Raw genomic sequence first — 22,188 nt, 5'->3', positions numbered from 1 at the left:
TGTTCCTAATTAAAACCAATGCTTCAAAGACCATCGTCAGCCATATGATTAGCAGCCTTCCAATCATATTTTACATCTTTTTTGTGAAATTTAATAACGATTATTCTTATTATTTAGAAAAATAATGACGGATCATAACTTATGCTCTCTTATCTGCCTGTATACTTGATCAGTGTACGCATACATGCAGCTCTAGAAATCCTCAATTACCGATGCCAAACTGTGATGTTTCCATATGTGCTTCTGTCTGCATCTCAGATTTGAAGTTGAGAGCCAAGACGATAGCCATCGTTGCCAATCATATCCGTTGCTCGAGATCTAACGAACAACCAGTCTCAATCATTTATATCATCTACTTTCCCAGTTAGAACCCTACAGAAACTTGCTTCCCATGCATCCTAACACCGTTAACATGCATCGGGCACAGCATGCTTGAAGCTCCTATACGTTTGTCTCCATCGAAACACCACATACTATATCTGATTACTTCCATCTAGCTTTGTCTCATCATCATCAACTTAAAATAACAAAGGTCATCATAACATATAATTGTCACACATGACTCCCACACCTCCGGTGTCCACAGCCACCTGCACAAAAGAGAAACAAGCACTCCCACGCCAACCTTTCTAAACCAAAACGACAAAAGCTCACATAGTTTTTGTTATGTGTGTGCTTTGATTCCAGGCTTGTTGCGTGAGACACACAGCAAAGAGTGGGTGGACGGCGACTTTTGTTTTGCTGTTGCAGGTCCATCAACATCATACACATGCGTTGTTTGGTGGAGCTGCGTAGCATCGTTTCTTTAGGGAGAGAGAGGGAGGGAGGAGACGAGGACACGGACAGGGGGGAAGAAGATTCCAGTACTGCACGCGAAGGAAGCAACAGTGCAACACCACCACGTTCATGATGAACACAGGAATCAGCGGGGAAGGAAGGGCACTTTAGCATTAGAATTCGAAAGGAGAAGAGCTAAGGGGGTTTAATTAACTAATACAACTAAGCTGAGGTTTTTGTTCGTACTCGTGAACATTCTCTTTTAAGATATCCGCTTAGGGATCTGTAATTTATCAGTGCCTCTCTCTCTCTCTCTCTCTCTCTCTCTCTCTTTCTCTGTCTCGCTTTTGTGTGTGATATGATACGGTTAATGTAATGTATGTGTATTATATTAGGGAGAGATTGGTTTTAGTCTCGTGGGTGGCGTCTTCGTTCTCTTCTGGTTACGTTATCGGAGAGGACAAGCGACGGGAGATCGTTGGTGGATGAGGTGGCGTCACGTGGTTTAAAAAATGGAGGGCTCGCCTACCGTCGCCTCACTCATCACGTGGCCAGCGCACGGCGGGTCCCACAAAATACCGGGCTTTGTGGTGGGGTACGCGGCTTTCATGACCGGCGCACATGTGTCGACGAGATCGATGGCTTCCACACGTTCGACGAACAACCCGCCTCCCTTATCCGCTTTCTCATTGGCCGAGTCGCGGCGGTATACGCGGGACCCGCTTGTCTCGGCGTCCCTGCGCGGGGTGGGAGTGAAGTGTGAGGGGGAAAGAAAAGGACGCTTGGGGCGATGGAGGGGATCCGGCGGAGGTCTCTGTCGTGAGAAGCAGAACGGAGGGGCCCAGGCGCCGCGGGGCACGTGAGGACGGTGGTGGAGGGCCTGACCTTTTCGGGCGTCGCCACATGGGTTGGGCGCAAAGGGGCCGGCCCCACCCGTAGTTCACGGACGAGTCCTCCGTCAAGACGGTCGTCTGTTGCCGTCCGTCTGCGTCTGAAGAGCCAGAACTGGGGGTATTTTGGGTATTTAAGGCAGGCGAAGGGGGCACGTGCGGTGGACTCGGCGATGTGATGGTGCACGCCCATCAACCACACGAGGGTGGTGGGGAAGGTGGGTACAGCTTCGATGTCTCTTCTAGCACAGGGAACAGGATTTTCCACAACACAAGCTGTCGTACGCCACGAAGCTCGGCAACTCATGGACCCCGCCGCCGAGGCCGAGGCCGAGGCCGAGACACGGGATCGAGCGAGTGATGCGATCACCGATGCGACTCCACACGTGACCCGGCGTCCTTTCACCTGTCACCTTCTCCCGGTTTGATGCGGACGGGAGGCGAGGCAGCGAAGTGTGGGCCCCGTTCGTCTCCCGACACGTGGACGATGGCGTTTTCGCGCCCGGAAGCCCCGTCTTGTCGCTACCTCTCACGCTTGCTCTGCTTTGCTCGCTTTCTTCTTTTTATCCTGCTAAGTGGCCGGCGTCTTTTGGAAGCATGCACGATGGTTCACCCAGGGCGTTTCATCTACCACTCCAATCACGTCCCAACAAATATTGGAAGGCATTTGCGTTCGTCGTGGTAACGTCTGCTCCTGCACAAAAAAGAGTTGAATGTCACTAAGATCTATCCTCTGTCGGATCCAATCAGTTGTAGATTCAAACCATGCATGTATAATTTCTCCAACACTGATCACATGCATCACGAATGGTAGGTGCACTCCTCCTCTCTATTAATATTATTTCTTATTATGTTTTCACATTTATCAAGCTCAGAGATCATGCTCAAATGCACTAGTATTGAGAAGAAAAATAGTTGAGTGGCGACCAAACCACCTCTCGAAATGAAACTATGGTCATAATTTTTGCTTTGAAAAATCCAGCTACAAAGGGTGTTTGTTTAGAAGGCACATACAAACTATTGTGACCATATAATCCCAAACACATCTCAACCATGGCTTGACCAGTAAAATATAATGGCATTGCACCATTTCATAGGGCTAAATCAGGAGAGTAAAAGTACGCAGGCAAAGAAAAGACTATATCGAGCCAGTACGGATTAGCACATCAACATCCCATCCATATAAAAAAAATTGGAACAAAACCAAGTTACAGATGAGAGATGGCCGAGTGACCATAAAACATAGCTCAAATATGTTTATAAAGATGTGAAATCCATTTGCTATTCACATAAATGTAGTCGCCAGTATACCCACCATATTACGCAATTAGTGATCCAAATGAGACAAAAAAAACATGGAATTACACTTGCTCCCACAGTTATCCAGGGGGCGTAACATAATAATAATTATACATATTGTATGATTCAGACTGACATCAGAGTTGACTGCTATAAATTTTTTTCGGTCATAACAGAGTTTACAACGTTCTGCACAAATGTATAGAAGCATTCTCGACAAGAACTGGGCATCAGTTTAGACTTACGATGCTGCTTAATTTGTTCCGAGTGTTGGCATACTGGACTGGGGAAAGAACGAGCACTTGACTTCGAGTGTTCCAACCCACAAGCAGCCAAGATGGTATGGGTAGCAATTCTTGCAACTTCTTTGAATCTCGCAGCTCCTGCAGAAAGCAACATCTACTCAACATATTCTTTCTGTTAAGGATATCAAACTAGATCTGTTCATCAAAAAGAGGCATTGCTAGAGAATCATAAAGTTAAATTTGTAACATTGTTTCATATCAAAGATCTTGGACCCCACAAGTACGTAGCCAGATTGTTAACAGACTAGCTTATGGGGACACAATTTGTAATCCAGTATTGCATGGTTATAACTTCAGGAAAAGTAAAAGAAAACAAGAAAGAGATCATTAAATCAACAGGAAGTACAGGTGATATTTGTTGAACCATATATTTGTCCTAACTGCTAATGATTATCCAAGTCTAAAGTTGTAAATTCTCAGAAAGGAGTCTTCTTTTCCAGTCTTAAAATTTTAAATGTACAGTAGAAATAGTAAAAAGATATCTATCGTCACAATGTTTTGAGATCAGTCAAAAAAAAAAAATAGAACAGCGAGCTAAAAGCCTTACGATAAAGATGCAGATGTTAAGCCAGTTTATACAAACATGATTAATTCCAAGATTAACTGTGTGATCACGCAATGACCAAATTTAATTAAAGCAAGGAAACAAGGGGATTCATACAGCATTAAAACATCAGAACAATCAAAACCTGGCAAGAGGACATCAAGATGGCCATTGGATAACTCTTAAGTTGAGATTGATATTAGAAGTATGAAAGAGTAGCAACTTCTATTCTCTACATACAGTAGTAAAATAAATTTTTCGGTGAAGTAGCATAGTTACCTAATTGTTGATCTCTGCTTAGCAATTTTAAGTTTAGCTTAACCAAAGACTGAATCTCACTTTTAGAACTGTTGTCAGCTAAACCATTGGTTTTCATCAAACTACCACAAACATGTGTACCAAAATCACATTTCCTATTATCAAAATGTCGCTCTCTACTTGGAAGACTCAAGTTGATCTCATCCAATGATTTAGAATTGCTGCTGGAATTGCTTTTTGCCCTATCATTATTCATGGTCAAATTCCCATCCATCTTGTTCCCGTTGACTTCTTCGCTGTTGGCTTCAATGTTTGAGGTACTGAAATTAATCAGCTTTTTAGATGGTGGGGTGGAAACACATGATTGTGAACAAGCGACAGAACCTGGATTGACCATTGACTCTTGAAAATTAGACCTTGTTGAAGTACCGGATGAGACTAGCTGTTGTGCTAGATCACCCTTCCAACGAGGTCCTTGCAAATCAGTCACTTTATGTGCATCTGGAGTTTGGTTGAAATCACTTTGGGACCATTGACTCTGATATAAAGTGAAACATCTGTCATCTGATCCAGTACCAAGAGTTATTTTGCCAACACGTGATTTACCATTGCAATTGCTTGAGCCAGACTGAAGTTTTTCAGTTCCCTTCAAGACATTAGCCTTGCTAGGGTAGTTTACAGCATCCTGTACAACATTCCTCTTACCAGGGGAATTTAGAAAATTATCACTTTTGCTATCTCTTTGAGTTGCTTGTGTTGCCTTTGCAATTTTCATCATTTTCCAGGCTTTGTCAATATCCTGTGAATTTCCAATATTAGCTGTCTTGCCATAAACATTAGCAGATGTGTTCTCTCTGTTTGTGTTAGATGTGGTGGCTTGCTGTCTTGATATGTGAGGACTACCGTAAGCACTAGCAGATGTTTGCTCTCTGTTGATGTGGGATGTGGTGGTTCGCTGTCTTGATATGTTAGGACTAGTTCTTGCAGGAAGTGATCGTCTTTTCTCATTTGTCTTTGCACCCAAAAAATTTGAAGAAAAGTTCAATGAACCAGCACGAAGCGAATTCCAATTTTCACGCAGGGCTTGTATACGATCATGCAAATTACGACAATTGCGCAAGGTTCTAGCTCCCGTATCAATACATTTTGCTGGGCCACATAAAGTTTTTCCAACAGTAGAAACAGAGGAAGACTGGTCAGTCTGTAGTCCAGAGTCTTGATTTTCACCGTGATGTGAGTTTCTGGATGGTGATATGCAACCAGTACTTTGTGGTTCAAGAACATCTATAGTTGAGAACCTTCTTGATGAATTAGAAGTGATTTCATCAGCTACAATGTCATAGATTGACACTGATTGTTCAGGCACTTCAGTCGTATCCACATTTTTTACAGAATCTTGAGGGCAACGATCATCATCAAACTGAGATTTCAAATGCTTATCCCTGGAAATGGTGCAATCGGGGCAGTACCAATCACCCTCAGGTACAGTAGTTCCCAGACCATTACAATAAGTGTGAGAACCTGAATCACATAAGTCACATAGGAGCAGCAGTTCCTCATTTTGAGAACCATGGCATATACTGCACCTCACATGTGCATATGGATCTGAAAGGGCCACACTCTCGTTGCCAAGTGGATGGTAAACCTGCAAACTGGAACAATTTTTGTATCAACCTCAAACAAGGAGACCAAGGCACTTAATTTACCAGATTGTTTTGAATAATTTGCTAGAAATCACTTCAGATAACAAAATGAGAATAACTTCAAAACACATAAGATAGCTAGCTGATCAAAGCTTACAAGCATAAAACAAGCATAAAAAGAGGAATGAGGTGAGTTCTAAGATCATCAGAGAATGACCGAATAAATAAAAATATATTTCCCAGCATTATATATAAATGACATGAAACTATAATGATTTTTCCAATGGTGTGATCTCATCAAATTTGGTATCCAAGTATCTGTCTCACATCACAATGTCAGATAGTAAGGAAAAAAAGGTACAAATAGTGAGTACAACAGAGGTGGTGATGCTAAAAACAGAGTACAACAGAGGTGGCAATCATAAAAATATATGTTCTATGTGGCCATAAACAGAATAACAATTAAAAACTGCCTTCAAGAAGTAAAGGCAGCACCAAACGTGGGAAGAACAACAAGATGCCAACTAAGGTCCTCCCATTCAATAATTCAAGCAATATTGTATGAGTGGTTTGGACTGGATTTCCCAGTAAGATGACAAACAAGTACTAGTATCTCTTTCTCTCTCTCCCCCCTCTTGCTCTATTGCCGCCTCCACCTCAATCTCCCCCCTCTGTCTAGTCCTGCTAAGCCTCATAGGATGAGCAACAGTGGGACAGATGAATCTTGCTGCACCACCACCTTCATCAAGTTTTGCATATGCTACCTACTTCCCCAACAAGGTCACCTTAATCATTGTTTGTCAAACCCTCAAGTGTACACCTCTCCACCCTATCCTTCCCTCATGGCCTCATCTCTCTTTCACTCTCTGCCTCTAGTGGTTCAGCCAGTACCAACCTGTATAATCACATGGTATGACGGTCTGGACTGATACCATACCAGTTAAGCCAAGGATCAGTATCAGTACTAAATCGAGATTTTTAACCTTTGTTTCAATATATTCACAAAGATGATCTCAATATGTGTAAAATTGTATTAACATGTATAAAATCGATTTTCTTGATCTAAAACATAAAAAAATTAAAATATGGCAACAAAGTCTGGTACTATACCTCTAGGATCATTTTAAATTCTTCTAACTATCAGAGGTATATATGTAATAGCCTTATGGTAAAAAGACAAAACACCTTTTCATATATAGGAAGTATCAAATAGATGACAAAGCAAGAAAATATGGATATTACACAATTCGCATATGATGACACAGCAAATCCTTTTTTCTTATAAAAAGAGAAGTCATTTTGGTGAATAAATAATGTTACACAGTATTATGAGTTTTCCATGTTCCATATAATTTAGTAAAAATGTTATTCAACAAGAAGCAAGATATTATATCATATAAAAAACAACCAATACAAATAAGCAAATCACTACAAGCATTGCAAATCTAACCACCAAAGTCAAAGGTCATAAACAATGATAGAAAAAATAATAAGGTTATTTCCTTAATATATCTACCATTTCTAGTCCTACATTAAATTGCAGAAAATCCCTCCAAAAACATTTTAAGAAGAATCAGATACTGTGCAATCTACCTCCAGACTTGTACTGGTATTTAGAAGAGAAGGTAGAAAGAGAAGGAAGGGAGAAAGGAGGTGAACTACAAACAAGAAATGGTGGTAAAACTATTTGAAACTCCTACCAGATAGATCATTACTAAAATCTCTTGGATATTGTTGTTGGTTCACAGTTCACTTTAAGGCAATGCAGCTGGTGAAGAATTCAAAGCTCGTAAGCAAGGTTATAATAAATAAGGATAGCAAGTGCATGGCAAAGAAGCATCCTTTTCATCTTATGATACAACCAAGGTTTTCAATTCCAGGTATCGTAACCAGCCCATTGCCGGACCGATATAGGTTTGGTCTGTTCCAAGGAAAAGATAGAGGAGGAGAGGAAACAGTAGAGGGAGAAAAGGAGAAAAAAAGAAGAAGGATGAGATGTACTAGAGCCGGTGGCCGATAGCGGTGGATGCATGAGCAATGATGGTGGAGAGGAAACTAGTGAGGGAACATGAGGTTCATGACTCCTCATGAGCCCTACTGCATTGTGTTTTTTTTTTTTTTTTTCAAAAGAACGGATAAGCATAGAAGACTGGACTGCTCAATTTTAAGTATCCACTTTCCACTAACCGATCGGACTAGTAAATACCAACTGAAAGGTACTGAGCTGGGTAAAATTATAATTCTCACACACTTGTGCTTGGTAGAGACAAAGAAATTGTGCATCCACAATAGGATGAAAGGAATAAGGGAAAAATTTGCCCTTTTTTAGTATGAATAAGCACATCTATCAAAATCAAGTTCTCATTAAGGAAAGCAACACCAACCTAGCATATCGAATAGAATCCCAGATGGAGTTCTCCATTTATTTAAGAAATGATCAAATATCACCAATGCTCACACCAAATACACTCAACTTCAAGGGATTAACTACATGGTTAATTGGTACACAAATTTGTAATACTTATTTCTTCTCAAGAAGTTTATCTACCCTCACTTGCCAAGTCCAAGAGGTCCTTAACATCTCCACTCCTGACATTAAGTAACGGTGGTACAAGATATGACACAGCAAACCATGATTTACTTCACACAAGCATCAAAGAGCATTAACGCCCATGTTTAAATAATCATTATCCTGGTCTTGTGTATGCTTATAGACGAAGCCTTGGCCAAGCTAACCATCCTATTCTTGTATAAAATTTACTACTTTATTTAATCTCCCCTCCTCTATTTCTTCACACCATAGATCAAGTTTCAATTTTTCTTTTACAATATAGGCGTTGAACTGATTCGAAACTGTATTCAGAAAAGAGAAACAAATCAATTCTTAGAACGACAATTGTGTGCATATGTGCAAGCCTATCATAAATCTCGTTGTCCTGGGCGCTTTGAGACAAGACAAGCAAATCAGTTCCAACGACAGTTGCACATCCTAGTTGTTATTGATAAGACGAAACATTGAGCAATTAAGCAAGATCCACATAATTTGCTACTTTCAACTAATTCGACTGACCTGGTCGCGGACCGGAACATCGACGACCCGCTCAACGACGAACACCCCATCCACCGGGGGTCGGCGGATGGACCGAAACCGCCGCTTGCAGAGGGGGCACCGTGACTCAACCTTGGCCCACTCCATGATGCAGACGAAGCAGAAGTAGTGGTCGCAGCTGTCGATTCGACCGCGGATCGACCGCTTGCAATCGGAGAAGCAGATGCCGCACGTCTCCCCCTCCTCCTCCTCCTCCACCGCAGCCAAAGAACCCTCGCCTGCAGCAGCCGTAAGCTCCGGCTCCATCTTCTCCTTGCCCTTGCCGGTCGATCCGGAGCTCTGAGCCATGGTTCCGGCTAGGGATTTCAGGCGCTTAGCCGGTGCCTGATAGGGTTCGGCCACCCCCTCCATTCTCTCTCTCCCTTCACGTCCGTCTCCTCCGTCCCCGCCGCTTTCTTTTATATCCCTAGTCGGTTGCGGCACGACGCAGTCTAAATAGGTCGGCTCGGATCAGACTTGGGTTTGGTCGATTTCTTCCTATTTTATTTGGTTCGATAGTGAATGCGATGTTCTTATCTATGTTGAGTTCATGCTGACAATTACTTTTGATTCTTCGAGTATATTCTTATAGTTATAAATATTAAAAAATATGATTACTTTGTCTGATTCGATCGGACCCATTATTGCACGATTTGTCGGCTCGTACCGATTTCGTGTAGTCGGTACTCTGTCGTTAAACACACTGATGATTTGGTAAGTCACAAGAATAAATATGTTCATCAATTTTCCTTTTCTAATTTTATTTTTTATGCTACCCACTCCTGTATTATTTATTTTTCATCTGATTAAGAGCTAGAGACATAATAAAAGGTTAGCTAATTCAGATTCGACAAGGAAGATTAGATAAATCAATTTAGGGTTATTAGTTATGAGTTCGACATTAAGAGACTAAGGTCCACGGGAGCTCATTAGTGGGGCCACCACTATCTTAGAATCACTAGACGGGTAGATTATGCGTTCGATATAAAGGTGGATGACTACGCACACGGCCGTCTCCTTCAAAAGGCGAGACGACGAGCGGAGAGAGACGAACCGGGGCGGAGGATAGGAAGGCCATGGCGGAGGGGCAGAGGCGCGCTCACATCCTGGTGATCCCGTACCCGGCGCAAGGCCACATGCTCCCCCTCCTCGACCTCGCCAGCCTCCTCTCTGACCGTTTCCGCCTCGTCGTTACTGTCGCCGTCACCCAGGGCAACCTGCCTCTCCTCTCCCCGCTCCAATCCCGCTCTCCCGCCGTCTCTACCCTCGTCCTTCCCTTCCCAGAAAACCCGTCCCTCCCCCGGGGGCTCGAGAATACTATGTTCCTCTCCCGGCCCCAGTTCGGCCTCCTCCACCGCGCCCTCGGTGGCCTCCACGGCCCCATCCTGCGGTGGGCCCGCGCCCGCCCCGACCCCCCCGACGCCGTCCTCTCCGACTTCTTCGTCGGTTGGACTGCTCGACTTGCAGCCGAGCTGGGAGTTCCCCGCCTCGTCTTCAGCCCCTCCGGCGCCTTCGCCCTTGCCGTCATGAACTCGCTATGGCGCCGGATGCCACAAAGGTCCGACGTTGACGACCCCAACGAGCTCGTCGCCTTCCCTTCCGTTCCAGGGTCGCCCGTTTATCGTTGGTGCGAGCTCTCCACCCTCTGGAGAAGTTACAAACGGGGCGACCCTGTCTCCGAGTTCATCAGAGAGGGGATGCTGGCCAACCTCGGGAGCTGGGGGCTGGTCGTCAACACCTTCTCCGACCTCGAGGGGACGTACTTGGATCATCTGCGCAACGAAGACCTTGGCAACCCGCGGGTCTGGGCGGTGGGGCCCCTGGCGCCGTCCCACGGCACTGCCTCCGCCGCCGAGCGCGGAGGTCCGGTATCGGTCCCGGCAGAGAAGGTGGCTGCGTGGCTGAACGGCTGCGAGGAGGGGTCCGTGGTTTACGTCGCTTTCGGGAGCCAGGCGATGCTGTCGCCGCCTGCGGCGGCGGCTCTGGCGGCGGGACTGGAGAGGAGCGGCGCTAGGTTCGTGTGGGCAGCAAGGGCTGGCACGGCGGTGCCGGAGGTGTTCGAGGAGCGGGCGGCGGGGCGGGGGCTAGTTATCCGGGGGTGGGCGCCGCAGGTGGCGATCTTGGGCCACCCGGCGGTGGGGTCATTCGTGACCCACTGCGGGTGGAACTCGGTGATGGAAGCGGCAGCGGCGGGAGTGGCGCTGCTGGCATGGCCGATGGGGGCGGACCAGTTCACGAACGCGCAGCTGCTGGTGGAGGCCGGGGTCGGGGTGCGGGTGTGCGATGGCGGTCCCACCTCGGTGCCGGACCCAGACGAGCTGGCACGGGCGGTGGCCGAGTCCGTAGGCGAGCCGGGAAGGGAGAGGAGGGAGAGGGCGAAGGCGATGGGAACCAGAACGATGCAAGCGACCACAGAAGGTGGCAGCTCGTACAAGGACCTCGTGAAGCTTGTGGGAGAGCTATCCAAGCTTGCCACGATGTGAAAGACGGACTAGAAAAATGCTTTGTTTGTTTCTGTTGTGCGTTTGTGTTTTGGCTTCTCAAATCATGGAAAACTTCGCAGATTGACAAGAAATAGAAAAACAGTTGTTTTTAGAAGCAAGACCACATGGAGCTCGACAATCCATTAAGAGCTTTATAAGATCATCCACAAAGGGGGCCATTCTAGAATTTGTCCCTTTTAAGGAGAACGAGAAAGATTGAATCAGCTATGGCTGCGTGAAATGGATCTAAAATTTATTTCCTTCCCATAAATATTTCCTATCTCTCTCTAATTATACTCAAGAAACCCCATCCAAATCCTTCAGCATACTTTCTCACATAAATTTTCTTTTCTCAATCTACTATAGAGAAACTTTTACTATTCAAAATATCATTACATCATTAGGCCAAATGAGATATCCATAAATCAAATATCTTCTTACATTATTACGGTAAATGAGATATCCATAAATCAACCGAACTCTAATTTTCAAAAATTTCTTTCCTTCCCATAACTATTTTTTCTTATCTAAATTATTTATTCTCTAAGGTTCCATAAATCTAAAAATATTATTGATATATAATATATATATTATATCCATGGCCATTTCTCTCCTGTAGCAGAGAGAGAGAGAGAGAGAGAGAGAGAGAGAGAGAGAGTAATCAAGTCAGCTTCCTCATCACATGATGGTGACTTGATAGCTTGCAAACCCATCCAGCCTAAGCATCTTCCGATTAAGATATCATCCATGTTTTGGCTGCTTCTATAAATTCTTTGTTTAGATACTACAGTCCATGAGACGAAGGTAACTTGAGGCTGAAGAAACCGCGCTAAAACAAATAGGACGACCAAGCAATCGGCGTGCCTGATTTCATGCTTTTGACTGATTACAGTCAAATCACATATAGATCAATGTTTCAGACTGACAGCATGATTACAGTACTAGCAGGGATGCATCTCCCAAACCTAATATATGACCCTTTTCATGAGTGAACATGATGGCCAACTACAACTAGTCATTACAACAAATGAGTATCCCAAAACTCTAGATTTAGTATTGGCTAAGAAAACACAGACAAAATTAAGATGTTTTTTTAATGTGCACAAAAACATGATAAATTTCCTATTGCTGCCAAACATTCTCATCAGTCTCTCTCACTTTTATTTTCTGCATGGTTGTGCATCTGATAGTTTCCTATAATTGTCTCATAGTCTGGGTGTAAAGCCTGTTTAAGCATATTTGAACAGGTTATTTTGATGTTATACATATAAAGGTCATATAACAAGCATTTTACCAATGTTTTATAGGCCATCATTCCCTCTATAATTTGTCGATCGACTGCTGCAAGCCAGCAACTGGATCCTTACTCAGAAGCACTAATAACTTGAGTTTTGCTGACCTCCTGTTCTCTTCCACTGGCTGGAATATCTCAATCCAACAAGGTTTGATGACCGGATCACACAAGGCTACATGTAAACATCCACATAAAACCTCATTGATGACCATATCCTGATGATCAATGAAATCTAGAATGCTGATATTTTCAGAGAAAAGTTTATGTTTGTGATTTAAGCATATGATAATAGATATTTGCATTGACTTCCAGTGGTTTCTGTACATATTTGTAACTTTCTGCTATTGTCATTTATAAAATGTCAACTTCCAACTTACCTAACATCTCATTCTAGTAGCCAAGTTAGAGAGAGAAAAGAAATATTGTTGGGTTATGCTGACCTGTTCTTCAATTTGGATTTTTTGAATGTCACTGTCCAGCTCCATGGGCATCACTTGTGGAGCAGGTCAGTGAGTACATGAGAACAAGAAAACACAACCATTTAATAATCTATTGATTTGATTTTGAGTGCTTCTATGATCAAAAGAGCCAAAAAACTTGTAAGATCCTTTAATCAACGTTCACAGATTGGTGCAAGATGTTAGCTTGGTTGTAAATTGTAAGACCTCCAGTTCCCACTAACATAGTCAAGTGGGAAGCAGAGGATGTTTTCAACTACTACAGCAACAGCAAAGTGATGAAGTCCCAACATGTTTTCAACTGCTTATATCAAATTATGGATTTCAAATATAGGCAACAAGAATTCATCTACTAATTTGAACAGTAATTATATACACAACATTAGAGTGAAATTATAAGTCTGAGTCCTTTTTCATTAACAAAGCTTTTATGAACAGTGGTAGTCCAACTTATAGTTTTATCATGACATCACAAAAGAGAATGTCATGAGTTTGAATCCTTGCTCTACCTCTTCTGTTTCACCCATACATGAAAAGCCTGCTGATCTTGAAATTTAAATGTTCAGGAAAAGCGGTAACTAACTTTATCATGTTTGTGCATGTAAATCTGGTAGTAATTTGGCTATTCTACAACAAAAACCACTGCTTGCTTCAAAATTGGTTCAAATATCAATTTCAGCGATTTAATAGAAAGAAGATCTAAATGTGAGAGTCAAAATGGAAATAAGGAAAGATCTAATTCAAAGTAATTTCATTATCAATTTCAGCAATTTAATATATTGTAATGGAAACTATGCTTGATAAGGATATGCATGTGCAGTTTATGTATCTCATCTTCTCCTAAAGTATTGTAGTGTTGCATTCTTGGAATCTGCATCTTTTCACTCTTAAAAAGTTAACATATAAATGGTTGAGGCAAGTTTGACAGAGTAGAATATTGTTTTCTACACAGCAATAATAGTAATAAATGATGTTAGCTGTACCTAACATATCTAAAACATCAAGAAAGCAAGGCACACATAAAACCTTTGACCTATTCAACATAGACTTCTCTTCTGCAACACTTAGAAGGGATTAAAAACCAGTGCTTGGGAAGACAACAGTAAGTTCTGTGTCTTTATGAAGCAAAACTGCAGAAGGGGAGACTTGCAGTAGAGTTTCAGTTGGATGTCTGTAAGCACCTTCAATCTCCCTCTGTGTGCATTATTTGTAGACATTAGCGATCCAACAATAGTTTAGCTGGTGATCTAACTAAAATTATCATCATATGTTGCTATATATACATATATATTATTTTTTCAGAAAGAAAAGATTGAAACTCACCTTGTTTCTGTTTATGCCAAAACTAATTAGGAAGTTTAGATCCTCTGACAAGATCAGGATATCATAAAAATAGAAGAACGGAAAACTTAACAAGGCTGCACAAAAGATGAGAATAGAATGAAAAATAATTAAGATAGCCTTCAAAATACTACTGAATAACTTTATGCAATGGAAATCCAAGAATCAACTCTGATTTGTTTCTCTTTCCCTTTATTTTCTTTACCCCTTTGAGATACAACATTTATAAGCTTCAGTTCACCCATACTTTGGTCACAAAACCTTTCAGCATGCAAAATAATGAGAAACTACAACTACATAGTTGCTGATAGTGAAGTTAACTTCAGCAGCTGCCTCCATCATAACATTGGAACAGGCAAACATTTTCTTTTTGGATAGAGCTTTCATTTAATTTAAACTTCTCCCTCCAGAAAATAACCCAGTTTGATTCATCAGACATTCCTGTTTTGGTAGATTGTCAAATGATGAATACAGTTACTGATTTGAAATAACATTTTTTTGACCATGGCTGTTTAATTCTTTTTACCCGTCAATGCATCTTAGAATCTGAACTACTTAACCATTATCTCCTTCGCATTAATAATCCCTCTGGCTCTCAATTTTAAATATGAAAAAGGTCAAAGACCAGAAGGTTGTTGTGGTAGAGTCTCTACTAGCAGCTATTTCAGAGATCATGTCATCAGTAGCTTCTGTGGAGATTGAACATCAAACTTTCATGGAATTGGGATGCTATCTCCATCGCATTTCTCCTGTAATTATGGAGTTTCGGACAATCGAAAATGGCTCTCCGAGTGCCTTACAAATTCTACAATCTTTATCTGCTAAAGTCAAGCTTGCAAATAATCTTGTAGCAAAATGCAGCACAGGAGCTAAGTCAATTAGGGATGATGATCTTAAATTCATCACTGAAGAGCTGGAAGAAGTTATAAGAAAGCTCGGGCAGGATCTTAGCACCATACCGTTGCCTACTTTTCAGAATAAGAAGTATGCTGAAATCACAGTTCAATCACTTTCAAGAGAGATGAAAAATGTTTGTTTCCACATAAATGGAACTGGAAACTGCATTACAGAAGAACGCAAGTTAGAAAATTCATCTGTAGAACAATTGGTGAAGAGAAAAGATGCAGACCTAGTTCCAAGTTCTGATGAGAAGAATAAATTACACAGTACATGGAGTGGGTATATGCCACGTCTGGGAGATTTTCTTGAAGGCATGGATTATGATGCATGGAAATATGCTAGCGGATCGATTGAGACACTATCACAAATAGCAGAATATAGTGAGCCACTATATGATACATTCTTTTGCCCAATAACAAAGAGAATCATGGATGATCCTGTCACAATTGAAAGTGGCATAACATTTGAAAGAACGGCGATAGCCGAGTGGCTTGGGAGGTTTAAAGATGTTTCAGAGACAATCACTTGTCCAGCAACAGGTATTAAACTGCAAAGCAGAGTTTTAAATAGCAATAAAGCATTAAGGACCATAATAGCTGAATGGAAAAGAAGAAATGAAGTGAAGAGAATCAAGGTTGCTCATAATGTTCTATTATTAGACAAATCAGAGGCCATGGTACTGGATGCAATAAGAGACCTAAACATCTTGAGCCAAAAAAGAGGATACAACAGGGAGGAGATGCACAACCTAGGAATTACAAAGCTACTCACAAGCTTTCTAGAACATAAAAACATGATGGTGTGGACTGAAGCTTTGAAACTTCTACGCTTACTTGTGGAGGACGAAGAGGGAAAGGTATGAGTTAATTTCCCAGGGTTACATGTTACACTTATTCCTGCTCAAAAAATCATGCTGGTGTTACTCCAATAAGCTTAGCGCAGAATTACATCAAGAACCACTATAGTAAATCTACAAACTTCTGTACGTAGAGGACAATTTCAAGCCAAATTGCACATCTTTATCAAATAATCTGAAATACCAAAAGAAACAAGAGGCTAATTTCAAATTACTTCTTATATGGCTTCTAAAGAAAAACATATACAAATAATAATTTCAGGTTCATGAAAGTAATCACATGAATGTGCTAAAAGTCAATTACCACTCAAAGAAGAAGCATTACACTTGGTCATGCTAGATTCATCTAATTATATGATGAATATAAAGATTTTGTTGTAATACATTAAGCTCTACTACTGTGGTTTACACTCTTCCATAGTGTAGTGTTTCTTGTCTTATCTAAGGAATCAGTCTCAGATGCTAATAAAGCTCCTTCAGGTCACCACTAGACCACAGGCATCAATTTGAAAAACCAACTTGAACATGGAAGGACATGAAGAATGTAATACCTATGATATAACTACATATATATCATCTCTAGCCACCCTTCCAATGCAATAGGTCCTAAGAAAATTGTTAATAAATTCCTACCCGTGAAGAGGGAGGGCATGTCAAAACTTACTTTTGACATGTCTCTTAATAGATATTTTAAGGTATCCAGAAAAAAACAAATCAATGAGATTTGAAAAGTAAAACATACAAAATAATTAAGCAGATAATGCTTTGGAATGGAGATAGATCTTAGTCTGTGGAGGATTGTTTGCAGGTTATAGTTGCAAATACCAACGCCCTTGAAAGAACAACTGAGATGCTATCAAGCAATAATGCTTCAGTAAGGCATGAATCAATAGCATTCTTATTGGAACTTTCAGAAACTGAAACTTTGCTGGAAAATATTGGATCTACTGCTGGTTGCATCCTGACACTCACTACCATGAAGTATAACGAGTCCGCTGGTTCTTTAGCTGTGGAGAAAGCAGAAAAAATTCTCAAGAACTTGGAGAAGTATCCAAGGAACATCAAATCCATGGCAGAGTATGGATACTTGGAACCCCTTCTGGACCATCTCGTTTCAGGTAAATCACATAACTCCACTTTATTGCCAATCACATCAGTTATTTGCCCTTCTCTTCCTGGACAGAAGCACCTAAGCATCCATGTGTTTTTTGTTGCACAAAAATCTAAGAAAGTATTGTGCCATGGTTGACTTGTGAAAGCAAATCCATACAATATCAACAGAATATGAAGAAAGATCCAAGTTTAACATTTTTAGCTAATTAACATAAACAGAATTAAGGTTTTACATTACAAGGATCACGAAAGACCTCAGAGATATATCCAATCAATAGGTCTTACATTGCTGGGGTTTGTTTCCCTTCTGTCCTTCTCAAGAAAGGACCACACAGTTTGCCCAATTGCTCATAGCTAATAATTTCCATCTTGGATGCACACTTCTAAAAAGTTTTGAAGTTCCAATTCCACCACATGCATTTGATACTTTATTTTTATTAGATTTAGTTTCTCAGGATTTACAAGTTTGAAGATCACATGAACTCTGTCTTTTGTCATCTGTAATTCTATAGTTCACAAACTTTCCTGTATCGATATACAGATCATAAACTTTTTTAGCTGACTTAAACCTAAACATAATTTGTGCATTCTAAATAATCAGCATCCGGGCTCTGTATCTGGAAACTCAAGCTCAGCTAATCATAAGTTGCAAGTCTCCATTCATCAAGGGCTTGATGACAAAGGTCATCTCTTGTCAATTTAAACTGAATTTGATTAATCAACTAACAGTAAATATCTAAGTAATTCTTGAGAATCTAATTCTAACCTTTTACATGAATTCTGATCCTTATCTCTAATCATCATATTGATGCAGGCACAGAAGAGGTGCAGATAGAGATGGCAAGTTACCTCAGTGAACTAATTCTTGAACATGACATGAAAACCTATGTCGCAGAGAAGGCCTCCAAGGTCTTAATAAAGATGGTCACCACCACACATACCATTATTACACAGAGAGCAGCATTCGGAGCTCTTGTCCAGATCTCATCCCACCCCCTGAACAACCGAATGCTTGTAAATGCTGGCATCATCCCTATCCTGATAGAAGAGATGTTCACTTGTGGAATCTACAACACATACATAGACTTCAAGGAACAAGCTGCTACAATCCTTGCAAGTATAGCCAAATCTACAACTGACCTAGAGACGATCCAAGTCGATAAGCATGGCCACACCATTACCTCACATTACTCCATCTACAACATTGCCCACATGCTGAAATGTTCCAAATCAGATAAGCTCAACATCAACCTTATCAATATCTTGCTCTACATGGCCAAAATCCCCAGACATGTTGCCAGAGTGGTGTCAGTGATCAAAGAGACTGAAGTGAGCTACACGCTCATCGAACAGCTAAATTCCCCGGTGGAAGTGCTCGTCGTTGCTGCAGCGAAGTTACTCACAGAACTGTCATTTCACATTGGCCACACAATAGCAGAAGGTCTCTGCAAGACCCAAGGCCAGCCGGAGGGCCTAATCAAGAGCTACGACATCGATCAAATCACAAAGAAGCACGCAATCTCAGTAAATCTAATTGCGAAGCTGCCGCACAAGAATTTGACACTTAATCTGTCTCTGCTCCATCAAGGCACAGTGCCTGAAATTATAAGCAGAATGCAGGGGATCCTGAGAGGTGAAACCAGAACAACGAGGTACACGAGGTGCTACCTCGAGGGTTTAGTGGGCGTGCTTGTGAGGTTTACAGCCACTCTTTTTGACCAGGAGATCCTTCAAATGGCTCGAGGACAGAACTTGACATCAGTGTTCACAGAGTTGCTGGTTAGGACAGGGGGGAGCAATGAAGTGCAGAGGCTAGCAGCAGCGGGACTTGAGAACCTCTCTTCCCAGTCTGTTCATCTCTCAAGGCCACCAGAGGTGCCGATCCCCAGCAGGAGGAGGTTCTTGTCAAAAAGCTTCAGCTCGAGTTCACAGGAGGCAAAGAAATTACAGAGGGTTCAGCTATGTCTGGTGCACAAGGGTGTCTGCTCCTCCTCCACCACCTTCTGTCTACTGGAGTCTGGAGCTGTGGAACGGCTGCTGGGCTGCCTGGAACAGAAAAACCCAGAGGTGGTGGAGGCAGCACTGTCGGCCATTAGCACACTGTTGGATGAGAGAGTGGATGTGGGGGAGAGTGTGAGGGTGCTGGGTGAGGGTGATGCACTGAGCTTTGTGCTGGGGGCCCTGCGGGAGCACAGGGAGGAAGGTGTGCGGCAGAAGTGTTTCTTGGTGATCGAGAGATTCTTGATGAGTGGTGGAGATAGTATTGTAGGAGAGATCGCCGATGACCGGATGGTGCGCGCTGCACTAGTGACTGCTGTTCATAAAGGGAGTGGCAGCACCAAGACGATGGCTGAGAACATACTGAGGTATCTGAACAATATACCCCCACTGAGCTAGAAATATGGCCATTAGAATCGATTGTCTTAGAACTATACAAACCATACGTAAGGCTGGAAACTTGGAGCTGTGCATCAGTGACAGTTTTACTTTCCGTCTTCTTCTTCGTTGAACTACTCGTATTAGAACTACACAAACCATACATAAAACAAAAGATATTTCACCATTTCAAGGGGAAAAGAAAACATCAGTGAATGACTCGTTTGATGACAGATAGGAAACTGAAGCTCAAATAACAAAGAGAACCAAGAAAGGATGAAACAAGTGCCAAGGATTAATGAGCTTGTCAAGAGAAAAGGGATGGGATGGAGGCACAAACAAAGAAAGATGATTCAGTTTACAACATACTTTCCATAATATTGCGTTTGAAGGGAAAGAAAATAAAACCTTGCATGAGAAAAATAGCATTATATTTTAAGATTTAAAGTATTCTTTTTAAAAATATTTTAATATTTTTTATCTTTTATTTTTTAAATAAAATTAATTATAAAAAAATTTAGAGATAAAAGTCTTTTGGTTTACATTGTTATTCTACACCTATAAATAGATAACATCTACATGTGAATATAAATTCATTCAAGTTCCAATCATTCAAACCTATAGAACTCAAGTTCGAGTAGTTCTGAATTTTGTAAGTATTTTTTTTAAGTTTAATATATTTTTTTCATCTTAATTTCTTCTTCTTCTTTTATTTGGTTTGATGTTGGTCTAGTAGTATTTTGTTACTAACTATTTGAGAAAGTGTTATACTTATATGTGATCTTTTCCTTTTGTTACATGTTATCAGAGCCACAAGAGTGATAATCTATATTTCAAGATTTCCTCGATGAAGAAGATAATTTTTTCTATTAAAATTACCATCATAAAAGAAGATAATTTTTTTTACTATAAATTATAATAGTTACTATTTTTTACTATAAATTTTAAGATCTACTTGATAAAGAAGATAACATTGATATTAAACTTTTCAAACAATCTAACTATGAGGTCTAAAAGATATGTTTAGAGTCTTATCTCAAATGAGAAGATTCATGAGATATGGTTATTGGCAATGCAATAATAACATCAAATGCTATAGATGAAGATATCACGAAGAGATAAAGGTCATTAAATGTGAAACCTAAATTTGTATTAGAGAGATCTATCACTTATTATTAGTTGTAAATCAATTTTAGAGATTTAGAATATGGCTTGATTGTAGTATTTGGAGAATGATTTGATAAATACTATCGAAGATAATCTCTAAATTTTTTAATATTTTTAAGATTAAAAATTTATATTTAAAGATATCACTCTTACATGCAAAGGAACCTATTTTTGATGTACAAATAAAACATTATATTACTTGTGATCTTCGAAAAGAATATAAATTTGATGTTATATTTATTCAAGAATCGATTCAACAATCATCTTTAGGAGAATTAAAAATCTCTATAGTTCTTAAGAATCTTTAGCTTATTAAGGAACGAGTCTAGGGCGATGAAGATACTCTTTTTATGAATAAGAAAAATAATAAAAATAAAAAAAAAGATGATACTAACAACAAGCTAGAGTCTTCTTTGAATAATGATGTAAATTAAAAGTAGATCAAGTATTAAAGAAAATATTTCAAAAAAAAAGATTATTCTAATGCTATTAAAGAAGATTTAGGTAAATATTTTATAGTTGAAACTACTGTAGTGATACAATTATCATAACAGATAATACTATTAACCGAGTGGAGAAATAATGCATCATCATAAAAGGATCAAATAATTATATATTTTATTAGCATCTAACTCTTATGTTGATAGGATGAGTATAAATGGTGGTGCTATACTTAACTTGATCATATAATTTTTCTCAAATTATATATTATGATTAAAAAAGGTATAGTTAATGATCTTCCCAACCTTACTACTTTTAGTAGCAATGAAGTTTATGAAGATTATCAATATGACAAAGCACATAAGCAACCCTTTGATAGGTCATTTTTAATATATAAATTTTCCTTAGAACTTATTCATAGTAATCTAACAGTTCTTATTCAAACTTTATCTTATTCAGTTTCTTGTTATATGTTTCTCTTTATTTATGATTTTACAAGATTCACTTAGTCTACTTTATGAAGAAAAAAATATTTTTTTTTTAATTTAAAATTTTAAGTTAATAGATGTTCTTAAAAGAAAAATTAAAAGACTACATACTAATAATGATTGGGAGTTCACTTCTAATATATTCTTCTTGTGCAAAAGCATAATATCAAGAGAAAGCTCACTTGTACAACTACATTATGACAAAATTATGTAACAAAATAAGAGATTCGACATCTTGTAAGTATTGACTTTATTTCCCTCATTTGTATCTATTTATATTATTTTTTCATCACCAATAGTGTAGCAAAGTGATAGGAGTAACGATGTTCATGAAGAAAAAAAAATTAATATTAAAAATATAAAAAAAAATTGTCAAACCAATATATTATAGAGATGAAGATAATATAAACATATGTGATCTTTTTTTTTTTCCATCAATTGATAATCTTGAGTCTACTTGTTTTGAT

General features: G+C 40.1%; 3 protein-coding genes across 6 annotated transcripts; 2 read left to right on the top strand and 1 right to left on the bottom strand.

Moving 5' to 3' along the window:
- Nucleotides 1-2,998: 2,998 nt before the first annotated feature.
- Nucleotides 2,999-9,604, bottom strand: LOC135582919 (uncharacterized). Of its 3 annotated transcripts, none has more exons than XM_065122335.1 (3): nt 8,787-9,604; nt 4,095-5,718; nt 2,999-3,365 (listed from the first exon to the last, which is right to left on the bottom strand). In XM_065122335.1, exons 1-3 carry the CDS (start codon nt 9,174-9,176, stop codon nt 3,220-3,222), a joined length of 2,160 nt encoding a protein of 719 aa, XP_064978407.1. In that variant the 5' UTR covers nt 9,177-9,604; the 3' UTR covers nt 2,999-3,219. The 3 variants fall into 3 exon arrangements, with proteins under 3 accessions (XP_064978407.1, XP_064978399.1, XP_064978412.1); XM_065122327.1 differs by having other exon boundaries at nt 2,999-3,349; XM_065122340.1 differs by having other exon boundaries at nt 2,999-3,349; nt 4,095-5,725; nt 8,787-8,980.
- Nucleotides 9,605-9,744: 140 nt separating this feature from the next.
- LOC135619889 (flavonol 3-O-glucosyltransferase UGT89B1-like) lies at nt 9,745-11,402 on the top strand. Its single transcript, XM_065122346.1, has one exon. The coding sequence runs from the start codon at nt 9,881-9,883 to the stop codon at nt 11,285-11,287; it is 1,407 nt and encodes a 468-aa protein (XP_064978418.1). The 5' UTR covers nt 9,745-9,880; the 3' UTR covers nt 11,288-11,402.
- A 2,672-nt stretch (nt 11,403-14,074) lies between these two features.
- On the top strand, nt 14,075-19,740 carry LOC135619869 (putative U-box domain-containing protein 42). Of its 2 annotated transcripts, XM_065122317.1 has the most exons (4): nt 14,075-14,212; nt 14,997-16,136; nt 16,945-17,254; nt 18,064-19,740. In XM_065122317.1, the coding sequence occupies exons 1-4, from the start codon at nt 14,207-14,209 to the stop codon at nt 19,644-19,646; spliced, it is 3,039 nt and encodes a 1,012-aa protein (XP_064978389.1). In that variant the 5' UTR covers nt 14,075-14,206; the 3' UTR covers nt 19,647-19,740. The 2 variants fall into 2 exon arrangements, with proteins under 2 accessions (XP_064978389.1, XP_064978383.1); XM_065122311.1 differs by lacking the exon at nt 14,075-14,212 and having other exon boundaries at nt 14,220-16,136.
- The last annotated feature ends 2,448 nt before the right edge of the window (nt 19,741-22,188 follow it).

The sequence above is a fragment of the Musa acuminata genome, chromosome BXJ1-3 (assembly GCF_036884655.1).
Source record: "Musa acuminata AAA Group cultivar baxijiao chromosome BXJ1-3, Cavendish_Baxijiao_AAA, whole genome shotgun sequence".
In the NCBI taxonomy this organism is placed as follows: domain Eukaryota; kingdom Viridiplantae; phylum Streptophyta; class Magnoliopsida; order Zingiberales; family Musaceae; genus Musa; species Musa acuminata.
The sequence above is the reverse complement of the archived record's forward strand: the minus strand, read 5'-3'. Positions and strand labels throughout refer to the sequence as shown.